Source organism: Jaculus jaculus, chromosome 6 (genome assembly GCF_020740685.1).
Source record: "Jaculus jaculus isolate mJacJac1 chromosome 6, mJacJac1.mat.Y.cur, whole genome shotgun sequence".
NCBI classification, from domain to species: Eukaryota; Metazoa; Chordata; class Mammalia; order Rodentia; family Dipodidae; genus Jaculus; species Jaculus jaculus.
Genome location: NC_059107.1, coordinates 124,076,094 through 124,094,872, shown reverse-complemented (window position 1 = coordinate 124,094,872; position 18,779 = coordinate 124,076,094). Strand labels below are relative to the sequence as shown.

General features: G+C 34.8%; 1 protein-coding gene across 1 annotated transcript in view; it reads right to left on the bottom strand.

Annotated features, from left to right (window-relative positions):
• Positions 1–18,779, bottom strand: part of Ptprq (protein tyrosine phosphatase receptor type Q) — a 199,154-nt gene that overhangs the window by 13,321 nt on the left and 167,054 nt on the right. Inside the window, exons 36-39 of the mRNA XM_004650139.2 lie at positions 15,171–15,197; positions 14,433–14,514; positions 11,409–11,499; positions 6,677–6,753 (exon numbers count right to left, since the gene is read on the bottom strand). Of these exons, the coding sequence (XP_004650196.2) occupies positions 6,677–6,753; positions 11,409–11,499; positions 14,433–14,514; positions 15,171–15,197 (277 nt within the window). The remainder of the gene's footprint in view (positions 1–6,676; positions 6,754–11,408; positions 11,500–14,432; positions 14,515–15,170; positions 15,198–18,779) is intronic.

Below are 18,779 nucleotides of genomic sequence, written 5' to 3'. Positions count from 1 at the left end.
TCACTCACAGAGTAGGTCCTTAAATTTGCCAAGGCTCATTTTTCCTCATTGTAAATCCAAGATAATAATATATATTATCTTGCTTACCTGAAGAGTCTTTTTGAAGACTTGTTATGAAATAATAAATGTGAAACTTTTGGAGATATTATAGTATAATACAAATTCAAATGTTTTTACAAAATAAATAAGCAGAGAAATTTTAAGTTAAACCTTATCCATATCATACAAGTGTCTCTGTCACTTTAATACCCATCAATGTCCTTAAAGAGATTTTCTTTGCATACACAAAAATTCAAGTAGACTTTGCTCTAAGAAACAGTAATAGGAAATGGACAAATAAAGTTAATTCAATGAACATTGTTAAGTGCTCTCTTTACTATACTTAAGGACAGATAAATAAAAGATACTGAACATTGTTGTAATGCATCTGTGTATCCTTATATACTTATGTTAGCACACACATATATTTTTCCCTCCTGTTGCAGTTTGGTTCACATTGATTGCAGAAATCACCCGACCAGAACAGCTTATGGGAAAAAGGTTTATTTTGGCTTACAGAATCAAGGGGAAGCTCTACAATGGCAGGGGAAAACGATGGCATGGTCATAGAGTGTACAGTACCTCCCGGTCAACATCAGGTGGACAACATGAACAGGAGAGTGTACCAAACACTAGAAAGGGGGAGCTAGCTATAAAACCCATAAGCTTGCCCCTAAGAATACATTGCCTCCAAGAGGCATTAATTCTTAAATCTCCATCAGCTGGGAACCTAGCATTCAAAACACATAAGTTTATGAGGGACACCTGAACCAAACCACCAAATTCTGCCCCTGCCCCCCATAAACTGATAACCATACATAATAAAATGCAATGCATTCAGTCCAACCTTAAAAGTCCCCATAGATTTATCAATAGTAATAATGTTAAAACATCCCCATAATCTAAGGTCTTTTAGCTGAGCCATAATGCCAAAAAATCCTCCCAAAAAACCATAATGGCACAGAATAAACACACACATTGCAAAAGATGGCATTGGGCAAAGCAAGGAAATATTCAACCAATACAAGATTTAAAACAGGCCAAATTTCAAACTCTGTAGTCCCAAGTCCAACAGCTCTAACCAGCAACATGTCTCTGGAATTCCACTTCTGCCCCTACAGCTAGGATACACACAGTCCTGGAAAACTTCATATAGAGCTGGCAGCTCTCCTTGGCAGCCATCTCATGGTACAGGCATCTCCACTGGGGCTCCACTACAACTCACGGTCCATTCTTATGGCTTCATCTGGTCTCCATGCAGGCATCCAGCAAACCTGCTTCACACTGCTCATGATAGTTTCCAAAACACAAGACCATATTGCAAATTCAAGGACCCTCTCTTTCCTGCATTTCTTATACTTTTCAATACTGGAGAGGGTGCCAATTTTTTAACTCAGGGTGCAACAAAGCAGGCTTTGAAGTACAAGACACTCCTTGCTCATTCAGGCCCCTTAAAAGAGTTTATATTCTTCCTGTAGCCCCAATCTCAAAGGTTGTTATTGCTTATATAATTGTAGCTTAACAGGCAGAAGATTCAGCCCAATGATCTTATTTCTGTGCCATATCCATCTTCTCACACCAGTCCATTTCTATGCAATGCAACCCTGCACAAATTCTCAGGACACAGGCATAACAGCAAGCCCCTTACACAAACTGCTTCTAGTGCAGTCCAAGCAAAGCTCTTTCTCACCCTCACAAGCCAAACAGTTCATTGTTCTTAATGCTTTCAGACCTTTCAACTCTGAACAGAATAGTTTATCAACCTGTATGTACAGCATTTCAAGGTGTCTCTTGGGCTAATATTTCAAACCCTTGCAGATTCCTCTCAAAAATTGGCTCCAAAAGGCCAAAAGCCTCACAGTCTGGTGTCTAGCAGCAATGACATCACTCTCTGCTACCAAGTTTACTGTTGCAGTGAGGTTTGCATTGCTGGCAGAAGTCACCCAACCAAGAGCAGATTTGGGGGAAAAAAGGGGGTGTTATTTTGGCTTACAGACTTGAGGGGACACTTCCTGATGGCAGGGAAAAAATGGTACAAGCAGAGGAAGGACATCACCTCCTGGGCAACATCAGATGGATAATAGCAACAGGAGAATATACCAAAAACTAGCAAGGAAAAACTGGCTATAATACCCATAAACCCACCACAAACAATACACTTCCTTCAAGAGGTGTTAAATCCCAAATCTCCATCAGCTGGGTACATAGTATTCAGAACATCTAAGTTTATGGAGGACACCTGAATCAAACAACCACACCCCCTTGTCTGAATGCCTATAGTACCACTATGGCTCCCCATTCTTCTTTTATCTCCCAAACTGCCTAGAGCATTCTACCAATAATGTGGAGAGAGGTGTGCACATGAGTCTGTTTCAACATGTGTGTTGGCAGGTCTTCAATGAATATTGTGTGACACACATATATGTATCAATTTATTTATTTATTTTCAATTTTTTCTGGTGGTAGTGTGGATTAAACATAGGACCTTTCATATGGTAGGCTAGGCAAATGCTCCCCCATGGAGATATAACTACAAATATATTTATATACTTAATATTTCGAGGCAGTGTCTTGATGAGTTGCCCAAACAGTCCTTAATCACACTATATAGTCCAGGCAGGCCTTGAACTCATGATCCTTCTGCATTAGCCTCCCAAATAGCTAGAATTACCACCCTGTATCACTAGGCCTGGCTTGAATGGGTGATATTAAAACTGGAAGCCAACATCCCCATTCCTAAGCTGTTTTTGATATTTAGTTCTTTAGCTAAATTAATCCTTATGTAGTGCTCAGGACTTTTTATACTTCCTCACATAGATAAGGCATTCAATAAATGAAATGTAACATAAGCCAGAAATGGCTTTGCAAATATTTAAATTGTAGAATGACCAAAGAGGGGAGGTCAAATAATTATAATATATATATATATGTATTTTTTTCTCTCTTCTGCTCATCTACATTTCATGAGTTCAGGAATTAAAGATCAATCAGTATTATAATGCTCCATCAATATTGGACAAACCTTATGTTCCCAATGTCATTGGAGCACACTTGCATCACAAGCTTTAATCCCTAATTGTGATAAAGCTTGTTGCTAAATGATTGTAAGTTCAGGCATATGAAGTTGGCAGGAGAGGCATATTTTTGTGGTTTAGGACTTTGCTTTTTTCTATAAAATAATATTTTATCAGTGGCTCTATAGAAAGCATTTCTAAATGAATTGGTATGACTAGTAGTTGCCTACAATAAAAAAAATAAAAACACCTCAACAACCTCTCCCTTGTCCTGTGTTTCTTGCAGTCCATAACTAATGAAAATTTTATGGAATTTCTCTAAGTCCTTGGTAAACCACAGTCCCCAGGAGTGGCCAAGGGAAAAATAATGTAGATACTTACTGACCTAGTTATATATCCTGGCTGGAAGTACTTCTTACAGACCACTTGTTCTCCTCTAGTTTACTTCCCCAGACTTAAGGTTTTCACTTTTCTATACGAAGACTTGTTATTTTGCTTTTCTTTCCCCTGTAGTATTCCTGCTGCTCTTAATAAAGGACTAGGAAGCTATGGGTCACTTGCATCTAGCCTCTCCCATGTGCTCTTAGGACATGTATTCATAACTTTTGAATGGAGATGCCATGTAACAGAACTGGTAAGCAGGGGTAAACTGAGAGGTCAGGTATTCTTTCTGAAGAGAAGACAGCCCAAGTTTGGAAGTGGAGAAGTGAAGGCAACTATAGGATTATCTTTCTGATGATTTTCATTGCTCCTGTTATCACAAAGAATGTTGTCCTGAAAACTAGAAGTGGTACAATATACTGCTTAATTTACTATGGAAATCTGCCTTCACATGAAGGGTGCTCCATCTGGACCATGCAACACAGGCATGATTATGCATATCACTGTATGTATCATAGTAACTTTGTTGTAAGACTCACTACCTACATCATTTAAGCAGAGTAGAATTCCTGTGGATTCCAAATTTATTTCTTAATCACTTTATCATTTGCCTATGGTTGCCTACTGACAAACAAAATAGTTAGAGAAAACAGAGATCAATAAATATTACTCTACCTATGTAATATGTGTAGTACAGTCACATTTACTAAAAGGGTCAGTTTTTCTTCATAATCACATCTGCATCCCCATATATTACATAACAATAGAGAAAAAGAGCTATTGATTTGGAAATACTATTGGAAAACTAAAATTGATACAACCAGTTGGCTCATTTACTCTGTAGTATCACAAGACATCTGATCATTAAAACAGTGATTACATTAAATTTAGATATCTATACGTAGACTTCATCGTGTAAATTAAAGTAAGTCTCCAGCAAGCTGTAGGGCCTGGTTAAAAAGAAAATTAAGAAGTATAAAATTTCAGCAAAATTTGTGAAGAGGGCTGGAGAGATGGCTTAGTGGTTAAGCGCTTGCCTGTGAAGCCTAAGGACCCCGGTTTGAGGCTCGGTTCCCCAGGTCCCATGTTAACCAGATGCACAAGGGGGCATACGCGTCTGGAGTTCGTTTGCAGAGGCGGGAAGCCCTGGTGCGCCCATTCTCTCTCTCTCCCTCTATCTGTCTTTCTCCCTGTCTGTGGCTCTCAAATAAAAAAAAAGAAAATTGTGAAAAAATAAAATGTTATTTAAATATTACATTCATGAGGTAATTTCAATAGAAACATTAAGTTCTGGTATCAAATTTGAATTCAAAATACACCTCACCTTTTCTACATCCAGCCATACATACTTAGTTTAGAAGGGTTCATTTAAAATATATTGTGTTTATTTATTTGAGACAGAAAAAAGAGAGTGTGAATGGGCACACCAGAGCCTCCAGCCACTGCAAATGAACTCCAGATCCCTATGTCACCTTGTGCATCTGACTTACGTGAGTACTGGGGCATTGAACCTGGATCCTTAGACTTTGCAGGCAAGCACCTTAACCACTAATCCCACCAGCCCAGTTTAGAAGTCTCTAATTCTCCATTATTTACTCTTTTTACAACTGTACCTAACATGTAGTTGTAAATTTGGTATAATTATACACCAGCATAAGATTTATAATGAAGACACACAACACACACACACACAGAGATACACATGCACACACACACGTGTACACACACACACACAACACTCACACATGTACAAACACACACATATGCATGCACACACACACACATTCACACAACACACACACACTTACACAGTGCAGGTATGTTTGATATTGGGGAAAGAATGAAGCATTATAGAAGAACCTCAGTATAAGTGAAGGAAGGGGCAGGTGAGTGAACAAGAAAATATCCATGTGGCTTTCAAAAAAACTCAATTGTTTAAGTTGCTTAGAGATAAATTGAATTGCTTTAAGAGAAAATGGATGAATTGATGCCAAGATATACTGACATTTAATTTCCAAGAATCTTTTCAGCAATGTTCCAAGTGAAATGCCAGTTTAAATAACCAGGAGAGCACTTCCTACTCTAAGATTCTATGAATATGGTAACACAATGGAGGCCCATGATTACTAGGAAGTTCCTAAGTACCTAGCATGGTGATGGCTAGGGTTAGAACAAAGAGCCAATATAAACAATATGGTTTAATTTAATTTCCAATCCAATTTAGTAAGCATATACTAGCTATGATGTGTAAAACAACACATGTGAAAGTTCTTTTCAGGTTAAATCATTTCTGATATGTTTATTGAGAGGATACAGTGGAGGACACATTTTATATGTAGTTGAGGATAGAAAGAAAAAATTACATTTACTCTTTGAAAGACTAAACATCTTGAAGAGGAAAAAAATTCCATAACAAGTTTTTAATGTATGAGCATGACTGTCCATTTGACTACTACATTATCAACATAGACATCATCAGGCCTTGCATACATATATAAACAAATAATATATGTAACATATTATGTATAATTATATGTATAATATATTATGTAATTATAAATATACTATATAACACATATATGTTATATACTTATATATATAACATATATAATTTATTACATGTAATTATATATATAATATATAACACATATATAGAATATATTGCATATATTAACAAAGCATAAAAACCAGTGGGGAGACCATGGACCAGTCACATGAAGTTGTACATTTGCCACACACTAACTAGTAAAATGATAATTGAAATGAAGCTTTTTAAGAACCTCCATATCTCTACCTACAAAAATGGAGAAACATCATGTTGCTGTTTGATAATTAGTACATTAAGAATAATAGAGTTCAGGGAATTTTTCAGAAGAGGGGGAGAGAATATTGTAAGAGCCACAGGATGAAAGGAAATATCCACAGGCAATGCCCCCACCACCACCACCACCATATCGCACAATGACTGACCGCTGCTCTCACAGCTCACAATCCACAACTCATGGTGAAGACCAGCAACCCCACTAAGGCTGAGGAAGGCCCTCAGTGCAATGGGGGCAGTGTAATGGGGGGACAGATGATGGTAATATACAAAACACTTGATGTGTACAGACAAAGCTTCTACTTAATGAAATAAAAAGAATAATAGAGTCCTAATGAATTGTTATTCAGAATATTTGGGAAGAAATGCAATTTCAATATTTATGTCTCATCAAAATATAAAAATCAAAATAGTAACTCACAGAAACATAGCTGGCATTAATGTAATCCGATCCAGGAATGCTGGCATCAGCAGTCAGCTTCACTCTGTTATTATTGTCTAAGAAAGCAGAAGGAATCAATGCTCATTAGGTTTACAGTTTGCCATGACCATTTAACTATCAAAGTATCACAAGTTAATGAATCTAATATTCCCACTTTAGACATAAATATAAAATTTAAAAACTTCATTGTTATATCATTTCTACTCTCCATAGGTATCTTGTTTACATTTCCAGAATTTTTCATATATATAATTGGAAAAATGATATATAATTGATTCTGAAAATTACTTTATTGATTTTTATTTATTTGAAAGAGAGGGAGAGAGAAAGAGGCAGATAGAAGAATGGGTACATCAGGGCTTCTAGCCACTGCAAACGAACCCCAGATGCCTTCCCCACTTTGTGTATCTGGCTTACGTGGGTTCTGGATAATTGAGTCTGGGTCGTTGGGCTTTGAAGGCAAGTGCCTTTAAAAGCTAAGCTATCTCTCCAGACCTAAAAAACATTTTTTATTTAACTAATATTTGCATGTAATCATGAATGTATCTAGCTTCTTCTTTTATAAACACATGTAGTATGTTTAAATATGCATATTTAGTTACCATGACTTTAGCTGACTTCATTTTTATTATAAAGTTCTGAAAACTAAATGTACAACTACATTTTTAGAATATACTCCCAGAAGTAAAATTCTCAAATCACATTTGTCCCTTTGTAATCTTGAAAGATACTGACAAATAATTGTCTTAATTCTATCAGTTCATTCTTGAGCAAGTATCTGAGCATTTTTCTTGTTCCTTTTTTTATTACAAAATATAAGCATTTCAAGTTATGTTTTTGAGATAGATACAAATTTATATGGTATGTTTATTGGTCATTTCAGATGCCTTTTCTACTGAGTCTTTTTTTTTTTTTTACAGTTTCTCACATTTTATTTAAACAATATTTTATGTTAAGGATCTATAGAGTTTTTTGGCTTATGTATTAAAATTTTCTTTTTTGGTTATCATTTATCTTTGGCTCTACCTTTCATTAACACTTATATTGTGCTATAATCAAAATTTTTAATTAATTTTTAAAAATGGCTTCTGGATTGTGATTTATTCATCAAGGTTATTTGTCATAACGAATATTCTATTTTATAAATGAATCCATAGCTTTCTGTGGATAATATATATATTCAATCTTTAATATACTGATGTTTATTATTTAAAGAATGAATTATAAGTATATCTTTTACTCCTTGTTATTATTTGGGACAAAAATTCTATATTTTAAACATCCATTCTTAATTCTCTGGTTCAAAATAACACCTTTAAAATATACTAGATTTCTCTAATTGCATAGGTCTACTTTTAGACCATTTACTCTTTCCAATTGATTTATATGCCTACTCTTTCTTTAGCACAAAATTTCTAATTATGCTTTTGAATATTTTACATGATTAGATACTCTGTGTCCATTAATTTTCTACATAGTGTCAGGAGCTTTATTTTCCTGAGAACGTTTACCAAACTGATATTATAACTGGAATGTGTATACACACGCTTAGCATGCCAATAGCCCAGGGTTTGATCCTCAGCACCAAAGATATTTTCTTGTCTATGTGAAAGAAAAATGGGTAAAGAACAACATTAAAATTGCTCAATTCTGTTCTCATTTTTTCAAAGCTTAAGCATATATTATATGTTAAAATAATTTAGCTGTGTTCTTAAAATTTATGATTGCCTATCCAATATGTTTAAATTTAGTGATTGGAAATGTTTTAACAGATTTCTGCAAATGATTTATGTCTCAAGCTCTTGAATTCTGTATGATCCGGCTACTTAATGACATTGTAGCCAGTCCTGTAACTCAGGAAGGGAAACCATCAGGTTTCCATTCACTCGATATGCCTGTTTATAACTAGCTGAGTCAACAAGATGCTAAACTTTTCTTCATGGTGTTTGGATATTAAGGTCATCATGTCCTCCCATAAGAGATTTGGAAATCGCTTCTGCAAGTGTTTACTGCTAATTCCAGTATGTTAAACCCTGTAAGCTAATAGCTTCTAAAATGCACTGTGATATTTGAAATCTTCCTTTTGACATTACTCAAAGGAAGCAAAACACCATACTTAACTGGCTTGAGTAAAAACATAGATTCGATTGAAAAGTAGTCATTCGCTCTCAGAAAAGACATGTTTTTTTCAGGTTTATGGGCCCTCTGAAAGTATGATGGGAATATACAGTTGGTCAAAACACTTTGTTAGCTCTCCTGCTGTACATGTGTGAGAGAAAGGAGAGTGGGAGAGAGGGAAGAAAGGAGGGAGAGTGAAAACAAAGGTATTCCCTCTGTAGAAGTGGCCTTAAATGGACAGATTGCTTTCAAACTGATTCTAGGGAAGGAAGGGGGCTTGGGGTTATCTCTTAATAGAGTGCAGATCTAAGGGCCTACCTTTCAATCTTATTCACACATGAAGTTAGCAGTAGTTCAAGAAAGTGGTCACTTGACTACTAACAATAGGAACTAACACTCACCGAATGCTTCCTGTGTTCTAGTACTCAGCAAAGTGTTTTTCCTGATCCTTACAATAACCTTTGAGGCACAGACCACTGAATAATATGTCAATCACCATAAGGATTATTAACAGAGAAACAGGATTGTACCTCAGTAAGTAGATATATTAACTTTTGTCCTATCTTCAGTATGTAGAGTTAAACCAGTTATGTTCCTCACTCCCATGTAGTTTTAAGGGTATTCATTTAATATTATCAGCTACCTTTATTCCCTTATTCTTTTCTCATTAATATGTTAGAATTGTCTGACTTTTCTTACGCCAAAATGGGAACTGGGCAATAATATCCTTAGATCTCAATAACAAAAGATCAAAAGTTTGAGATAATAAAAATATTCTACTAGAACCTCAAATTACACATAGTTTCAGTTAGAAACTTCTTAGTAATAAGTTAGACTTATATGAGTTACTTTATACTTACTTATCTATTGCAAATTAGTCTAAATAGATATACAATAAGAAATAAATATGAATCATTCCATAACTCCTCTTCAGTCAGTTTATAAATGGCACTGCACAGAGATGTCATAACAGCTAGAAGAAATTTAGCACAGATACATATAAAACTGGAAATATCCACTTAAAAGTTAAAATGAATCCAATGCAAGTTAACTCTCTGAAAAGGAGAAGGACATGTGCTTCCTTTTTTTTTTTTTTTTTTTGCCTTTTTTGGTGTGTGTGCTTTTATGTATGTGTCTGTGTTCTGTAGAGATATGTATATAAATATGGGGTCACATGTTCCAGTGCATATATAGAGATCAGAGAACAATGCTGGGTCTTGTTCCCTACCTTCCTCGTTTGGGGTGGCATCTCTAATTCACTACTCTAGCTGGCCCATGAACTTCCTGGGCATTCTCTTGCCTCTATGTTTCATTAATTGCACTGGAATTATAAATGCTCATACTATAGTGTCAGTCTTCACTTGGGTACTAGGGATTTGAACCCATATCTTTTTGATTGTGTAGCAAGTACTTTTTCCAGAGCCATTTCCCCAGCTCCGTTCCTTACTGCTTATAACAAAATTTTAGTTGTCATGTTGCTATTAAAGTCATTTGCTTACGAATTGTTTTCTAGTAGAAAGGATTTTAGGTAATTAAAGTTGATTGCATTTTCAGTCTATTCTAATTTTCCTACATTATCAGGTAGTATTGCTTTACAACCTCTTATCTCACACTTGCCTAAAATTGTTTCCCTTCATGCATAAGTTAGCCTCAGGTCGTAAAATACAAAAATTTGTTCTATTACTTCCTATCCAAACCTTTCTGACTTTTACATTCTGTGATTATGTTCTCCTCTAATACCACATTTTTCAAGATAAAAGAAATAGATTTTTAATATATTTATTTGTCATACTGGGGAATGAGCCCAGGGTTTTGTATTTTTTAGGCAAGCCCTATGTAGCTGAGCTATATCCCCAACCATTCTTTTTTTTTTTTTTTTTAATTTAAAACAAGGCCTTGTAAAGTTGTTCTATATGGCCTTGAATTTCCTAAGTAACATAGTCAGACTTTGATTTTCCCATCTCCCTATTTTAATCTTCCAAGCACTTGGGATTACAGGGCTACACAAGCCCTAGTTCCCCACAAACTTTTGAAAGTTTTAGAAAAGAGAAATAACATTACACACACACACACACACACACACACACACACACACATAAAATGGATTACCTTTTTGTCTCTTGTAGATAATTTCTAGTAAATATATTGTTGCTCTAATCTACAACTTGTATTTTGATATGCATTTTTATGTTACATAAAACAATTAAGTTCTATGAAAAACTATTATACAATGTTAAGAGTCATTTTTTTCTTTACTTTTTCCTTCTTTCTTTCTTGCTTTTTGAGAGTAAGAATGTAAGAAAATATTAAACAGATTTCTTACTTGGGTTAAATTACAAAGTGAGGAAACCAGTAGTTCTACAGTTTCTTGCACCTGCATAACTGAAACGTGTGAACAAGCTGAAAGCCATGTAAATTAATTTTAATAATGGTGAACCAAAGCAAAAGTGATACAACTTGAAAGTCACCAGGAATGAAATGTATTATCATAGATCAATAGCTTTGTAATAAAGTATTAAATGAATGCCAAAAGTTAGGCTTTTAGCATTTTTAAATACGTAACTGTTAAACAAGTAATAGTAAGTACACATACATGGTTTTATGTTTGCAAAGCGATTTTTTGCTCTGTTCCAAGGGAGATCTGCATCTGTTGAAGAAAGATCCTGAAGGAATTTTGGTAACTCCTGTGAAATAAAGTCATTACAAAGTTTAAATTTATCAGTGACCAGCAATAAATTCTGTCTTGTAAAAATAAATTCCTTATTCTAAGCTTAAGTTTTTTATTTTTTATATTTTTCATTTTTTAAGCTTTTGGTACTAGGAAAGAACTCAGTTACAGATGCTTACTAAACAAGCATTTTACCACCAAGCTTTACTCCAGTTCCACTCTGTTATTTATAAATATAAAATAACTATCTTTACTAAGGGATCAAGGTCAAATGAAAAGTAATGGGATTATGTAAATGTTGCCCTTAGTATACAGAATAGTTTTGGGGAGCATTAAAGAGAATGATCTTTGGTACATGCACCCCTGACTTCATCAGGTACACACTGACTATTCTTTCATATGTTAGTGCCTCCTTACTAGGAAGACTGGAGTTCAGTGATTTATTTTTTGTTTTTTCTCCTCAGGCAGCATGATTTCATGCCTATTAATTGGTGCAACACTGGTCAATTTGAAAAAATGCCAAAGGTCAACTCCTGTACTCAGTTGGCCTTGTTAAATTGATAGTGGAATGCAAAGGTGTGATTAAGAATGATCGGGCACAGCAAAATGGACCAGGAAGACCTACTGTTGACATTTGGGGGGAAATCATGATCTGTCTACCTTGCTCATTGTAATGCAATGATCTTTAAGGAAGCTGGTACAAAAGATAGATTTATTATTGTATTGATCTGGTGAAATTTATTTCCCATTATAGAAGCATAGGCTGAGCTTTCCAACCTCTGTAAAAATGTAAAGTGTGTAGTTTTCAACTTTTAAACATTATAAATTATTTTTAATACAATAATTATCCATTTCTATTTTTCTCAAGAAGAAATTCTAGATAGTTGTTTGCATGTGAATATGTTAGTGGGGAGGGAAAGTGTGTGCATTCGAATTCTAAGGCTTAGGAAAAAGGTAACCAAATGAGAAGACTAGGAACAGCTTCCTTATGTCAAGGCTTCCAGAGTACATAAAGACAAGGGAAAGAAAACTGTGTTAGAAATTGACTAGAAAATGATACCTTTATTTTAGAACTGTTTTACACACAAAAATTTCCATTTTCAGATTTAAGTCTGGTTGTGGATGAGCAACACTCACTAACCAGGCAGATGTTCTGAATATCATGATTATATTAAATAACCTTATGACCAATTAAGCTATCATTCCTGTCAGTCTCTCCTACTGTTTGGTGTATTTTCAGGGGGATGAGTTACATTGCTCGATTTCTTTACACTTTTATATTCATCCTCTCTCTCTGGAATCATTTCCCCTTTATCTTCTCATTGGACTTCCATTCATGCAGGACTTCAGCTCAACGGTGAGCATTTTTAGGAAGCATCTTCAGATTTTCAGCAAGAACCGTCCCTTCTGCAGACACATTCCATCATGATACAGTATACCTGTAGTGTTAAAATATGAGTCTGGGGTTCTTGCCCTAATTTGAACTTCTTTTTGGTGAGGATAATCATCAAGTAGCAAATATTTGTGCCAGAGCTGTTCTCAGTATTGGGCACAATCAATCATTTTGGTATTCACAACTCTATGAGATAGAAATTATCATTTTACAGACACAGATGTTGAGGTTCAGAGAGTTTAGAGCATTTGACCTAGGCCATTCAGCTTGTAAGTGCTAAATTTTGAAATATTAATATGCCAAATAAAATGCTTAATATAGGTCAGAATTTGCTACAACACAGTAATTTTTACTTAAAATGCTTAATAATGCATTGAGATAAGAACAATTTTAAAAATATTTTGTGATCTCCTAAATAGTTAAATTAGCAGCTTGGTCAGTTCATAGAAATGCATTTGCTAGTGAAACTTTCTCTTCCGTCATGCATAATGGGATTGTATTCGCTCAGATTCTAGTGAAATTTAACTTTTGCTCCTGAAAATTTGAGAGTTCTCACTGCATAAATTTGAAGGAAAATTTTATGGTTCCCTTGATTTTCTTAAGTCCAGACCAATATTACTTAAGAAGCATAACCAAAAAGCTGCAGAAAATACCATTAACCTCACATATTTGGTATTTTCAATAATGCAGCATTATTGAAGCCAATTACTTCTTTGTTTCATAAGTTCACATGCTAAGAATTTTATGAAGAAAAACAGAAATAAAACTTTTGGTTACATTTGGAAATCTATTTTACTTTCACAATATAAAATAATCATTGAATTTAGGAAAGGTACATTTGAGTCTCAATAAATCCCAAGTTTGTTTATAAATAATGCAAATCTTACAGATAAATAAAATGTTATATGTATTGGGGTATATATAAAGACACAGTTTTTTTTTTATTAGTTATGGGCATGGTGTATAAACAGCAGAGGTTGGTACCATCCTTACCTTTATCCCTGTGCCCTCTCCAAAGGACCCTCCTTGTAGGGGATACAGAAGTAGTATTAGTTTTACAGTTTCTGGAAACATCCACTTCTGCTCCTTTATTCTTCTGTACCACTAACATACACTAAGCAATGGTCAGCATGCCCATCATGATAGCCTGTTCAATGCATTTATGATCCATGCAGTGTCTAAGTCTAAAATAGTTACTTAAGCATAAATTTGTATTTGTAGTATAATCTAGTCTAAGGAAACATAAAGCTAATGAATCCAGCACCCCATATTTGCATGTATATCTGGATGAAAGAGCAGAGGAGTTGGTTCTGGCTGCCATTGCAAGAAGGTTTGAAGAGGAGCACCTTCCCTTTTGCGGTAGGTGAGTAACATGACCATGTTGCACTAAAGGCCACCCGGTGTAGCATTACTACCCAAACAATCAACCTGGTAATTGGGTATTGATTATCAAGGCCAGAGTCCTTCGTGGCCTTGCATGCTTAAAATGGACATGAAATGTGACACATGAATCTACTGGAGGTCTTGCAATGTTGTGACAACTGCTGGTAACATACCGAAAATTCCTCTTGAAACTTTAGGTTGTTGTTTGTGCAAAGCTCTTCAACATGTTGCAGGAAAGATTTCTTGCTTATTGGCCTCCAAGAAAAGAAAAGAATAACAAGTAATTATGTTAGATATTTTTTGCTTAGTCCAGGCACAGAATGTACTAACATTTAAAAATGGTGGATATTGCAAAATAGTCCAGAAGCACAGCACTGTAGTAATGTTTACAAAGATAACTTTTCCTCTTTAAATTTACTTTCTTTGTATTCCTTGTACAAAATTCTTCTTTATATTTTTTTAAAAAATTAGCTACTTTAAATGAAGGACTTTATATTTTAGTGAAGAAACATTTTCAAGTAAATGTAGGGGCATAAAGTTGTCATTGAATTCTAAAGCACATAATACCTCTTTGTCATACAGAAAACATTTTCTGCATTACAGGGTTTTAGAAGATATAAAATATTGCAGTGACCTCATTCTCATAATGATATGGTCTTAAAGCCCTAAGGAGTTTAAATATCCCCGTATTACTTCCCAAGCTAAAATACAGACATGCAGGCTTCACCCCAGAGAGAGAGAAAGCATTTCTCCAGTTACCATGCAATTAGTCATGCTTTTATGATTTATATCTAGCCCAGAGTTTTTTTCCAACAAACATACAAAAAAGGGAACCATATATAAAGATTCATTGAGTCACTGAATTTAAAGTTGACATTCACAACGAAAAAAAAAAATGTTCACAAACTTACCTGATGGATTTTCTATAACTAAGTAACCTGCAACAGAGATTGCACAAAATGCATTGTGAGTTGGAGGGAACAGCTTGTGCTGAACGACTGCTAGATTAAAATCAAGAAATCACAAGAATCAGTAGTTTGTCAATACATATGACTTTAACATGTAATCATTACTTTATATTCCATTTTACTTTTTTTGAAATTATATTAGTGTAAAATATGAACAAATAAAATTTTAATTTCTCATTTTCAATTATAAAGGTAGTATTATTGTGTTGGCAAGCATTTGTGACACTGCATTAAAGCAAGTCACTTTCTGATATATCCCATACATTAAAAGAATTAATGTGAATTTTAAGAAATGTTTTCTTTATCTAGAGAATGCCGAACCTGGAAAACTGAATCCATACAAAATGAAATCATTTTGCTCATGTCTTGTTTCATGCGTGAGTTTGTATTAATATACAGCCATAACAAATTGGAATCATTTCAGTTACTTCACACATATTTTTGTGACAGATCATTGACAAAATTATTTATACTTTTAAAAATGAAAGATTTTCACAGCTAAAAATATTATGCAACACACACACATACACTTAGAGATAAGGACCCTGTTAATAAAATGTCATGCACAAAAAAGCACGGCAAATAGCACACAGTATGAAACAATGTGAAGAATGCGGGACTTTGCCCAAGATTTGCATTTGAAATGTATTACAAAGGATTTGACTGTGTCCTTTAGTGAAAACTATATTAAAAGATGGGTTTTCTGAGCTCATAGATGCATGAAACAGAATGATTGGATTGAAAAATAAGACATAACGAATAGTGTGAAAGTGCTCACTGAAGGTATGTCCGATAAAGAAAACATGAGTCTAAAAACATACTTTATAACAAAATAGGAATTCATGAAAAATATACAGATGAAAGAGCAGGTATTACCAAGCCGAATGATGGAATTCTCAGTCAATGATGGATTTGTCAATCAGAAGATGTCTTCCAGCTTCTCAATATTAAACCTGGCAGAGCATCCCGTTATCTCTTATGGTAAAAGATGGCAAAGCATCCTGTTATCTCATGTGACACAAACTGGCAGTGTAATCCATGATCTCATATGGAAATAACAAAGTACAATAGCAAAGCAGTTTGGTTGATAAACTGAAGAGCTTCCCACAAAACCTTAGAATGATTTTAAGAGAACAAGAGAGAATTTCTGACTCTAGTTGAATGGATACAAAGATGGCTGAATGAGCCACTTAATTAAAGAATTCTTTATTTGAAGAAGATAACATAGAGTGTCTAAAAATTTGAGGTGTTGGATATATCAGACTAAGCAAAAGACATTGGTTTAACATAATTCCTTGTTATACTTTTCTTTACTTAGAAGCTAATAAGTAAATGCAATGGAAACGGAATCAACAATCAGCCCCTACTGAAAATAATTACTCTCTAGCAAAAGATCAGCATGAAATTTAAGTAATGATGAGCTAGATCCACATTGCCTAAACCCTTCTAGATAATGCAGGTGTTTCTGTGTTGACTTTTCATCAAAAAGAAGAATGGATAGAGTGTTAGGCAAATCCAGATTATCTGCATTTAAGTTATAAATGACTCTGAGACCCTTGAATGAGCAAGATCTCTTTCTCTGCTATTGCATGTAAACAAAAATTCTTGGGCTGGAGAGATGGCTTAGTGGTTAAGTGCTTGCCTGTGAAGCCTAAGGACCCTAGTTCGAGGCTCAGTTCCCCAGGACCCACGTTAGCCAGATGCACAAGGGGGCACACAAGTCTGGAGTTGGTTTGCAGTGGCTGGAGGCCCTGGCGTGCCCATTCTCTCTCTCTCTCCCTCTCTCTCTCTCTCTCTCTCTCTCTCTCTCTCTCTCTCTCTCTCTCTCTCTCTTTCTCTCTCTCTTTGTCTGCCTCTTTCTCTCTATGCCTATCACTCTCAAATAAGCAAAACAAAATAAATAAATAAATAAAAATTCTTGATCAATTCAGAGATAACTTTTAAAACAGGGCATATTATTGTAATAAAATGCAAACAGTAGTATATTTGATTTAGTGACAGGCCCATCATCTACCTCTTAAAGGGCAGACTATTTTGCTACAGATTCTCCTGTTTTTCTGAAACCCAGGATTTTTAAGGTTGCACTATAAAAATATTTTTACCCAGGTAATTAAAATCTAAAGTAGAAGCTACTTGCTGAGAAGTCCTCAATAACTTAATAATGAAATCAATATATGTTAGTCAACTCTCCAAGAAATATTGAGCATGAGTATTTTCATCATTGTATAACTGAGCATTAACTAGCTAAAACATTACTCAGATCCTCACTCTTCTTTCAATAATCATCACTACTCATTTAGAAATTATAAAATTTTATTTTCTAAACCCATCTCCTCTCAGTAAAAAAAAAAAACCTGTAGGAATATGATTTAATTTTACTGTTCTTATTGTATTTTGCATCCAATAGCTTTCTCTAAAAATAATTTTGAATCATAAGTGGTAACTGTTGAAATTAGGTAGATATTTGAGATCCTTGTTTCATTATAAAATATGGTAGTTTTTAACAGAATTGTATGTATTTTTTTATTTGCAAGCAGAGAGAGACAGAGATAAGTGGGACAGAGAGAGAGAGAGAGAGAGAGAGAGAGAGAAAGAGAGAGAGAGAGAGAGAGAGAGAGAAAGAGAGAGTATAGAATAGGCACACCAGAGCCTCTAGCCACTGCAAAGAACTCTAGATGCATGCATCACTTTCTGTATCTCACTTTACATTGGTATTGGGGAACTGAAGCCCCATTGTTAGGCTTTGCAGGCAAGTGACTTAACCACTGAACAATCTCGCTAGCCCTATAAAATATGGTAGTATTACTGGCTTCATATCTATATTCCATTAAATATCAGCTCTCTTACCTTGAATAAATCAGTTTTTCTGTATTATAGTTTCTTTAACTTGGAAAATACATATAACTAAAGCTAATGTATATAAAATGCTGAGGTACGTCCTGGGCTACTCTATAACTGACCCTCATATATAAGGGATTTTGGTGGTATTTTTTAAGTGTAAAAAGGATATTTTTATTGAAGTGTTACAGAAAAGTTATATACAATTAGAAATGATTAACTTTTTACATTTAAAACTGCTAAAAATTCTGTCAATCACACAATAATAAAATCCAATGAAATGCAAAAACACATACTTCCACTTGCTCTCATTTACAAAGCCCCTTTCAAAATGCCACCTAGTGATTATTAATGCTGGGCTATAGGCACATGAAAACTCATTTTAAAATATTTATTTATATATTTAAGAAAGAGATAGAGAGACAGAGACAGAGAGAATGGGCATGCCAGGGCTTCCAGACACTGCCACTTGGGCATCTGGCCTGTGTGGGTCCTCGGGAATTGAACCTGAATCCCTTGGCTTTGCAAGCAAGTGTCTTCACTGCTAAGCCATCCTTCCAGCACTTCTATGTTTTCTTTTTAATTCAAGCCCAATAGACTGGGCACTTTTTTTTCTTTTTTTTAATGTGAGAGGCCAAGAGTGCGACAGAGAATTGGTGTGCCAGGGACTCCAGCCGTTGTAATAGAACTCCAGATGCATGCACTATCTGTGCA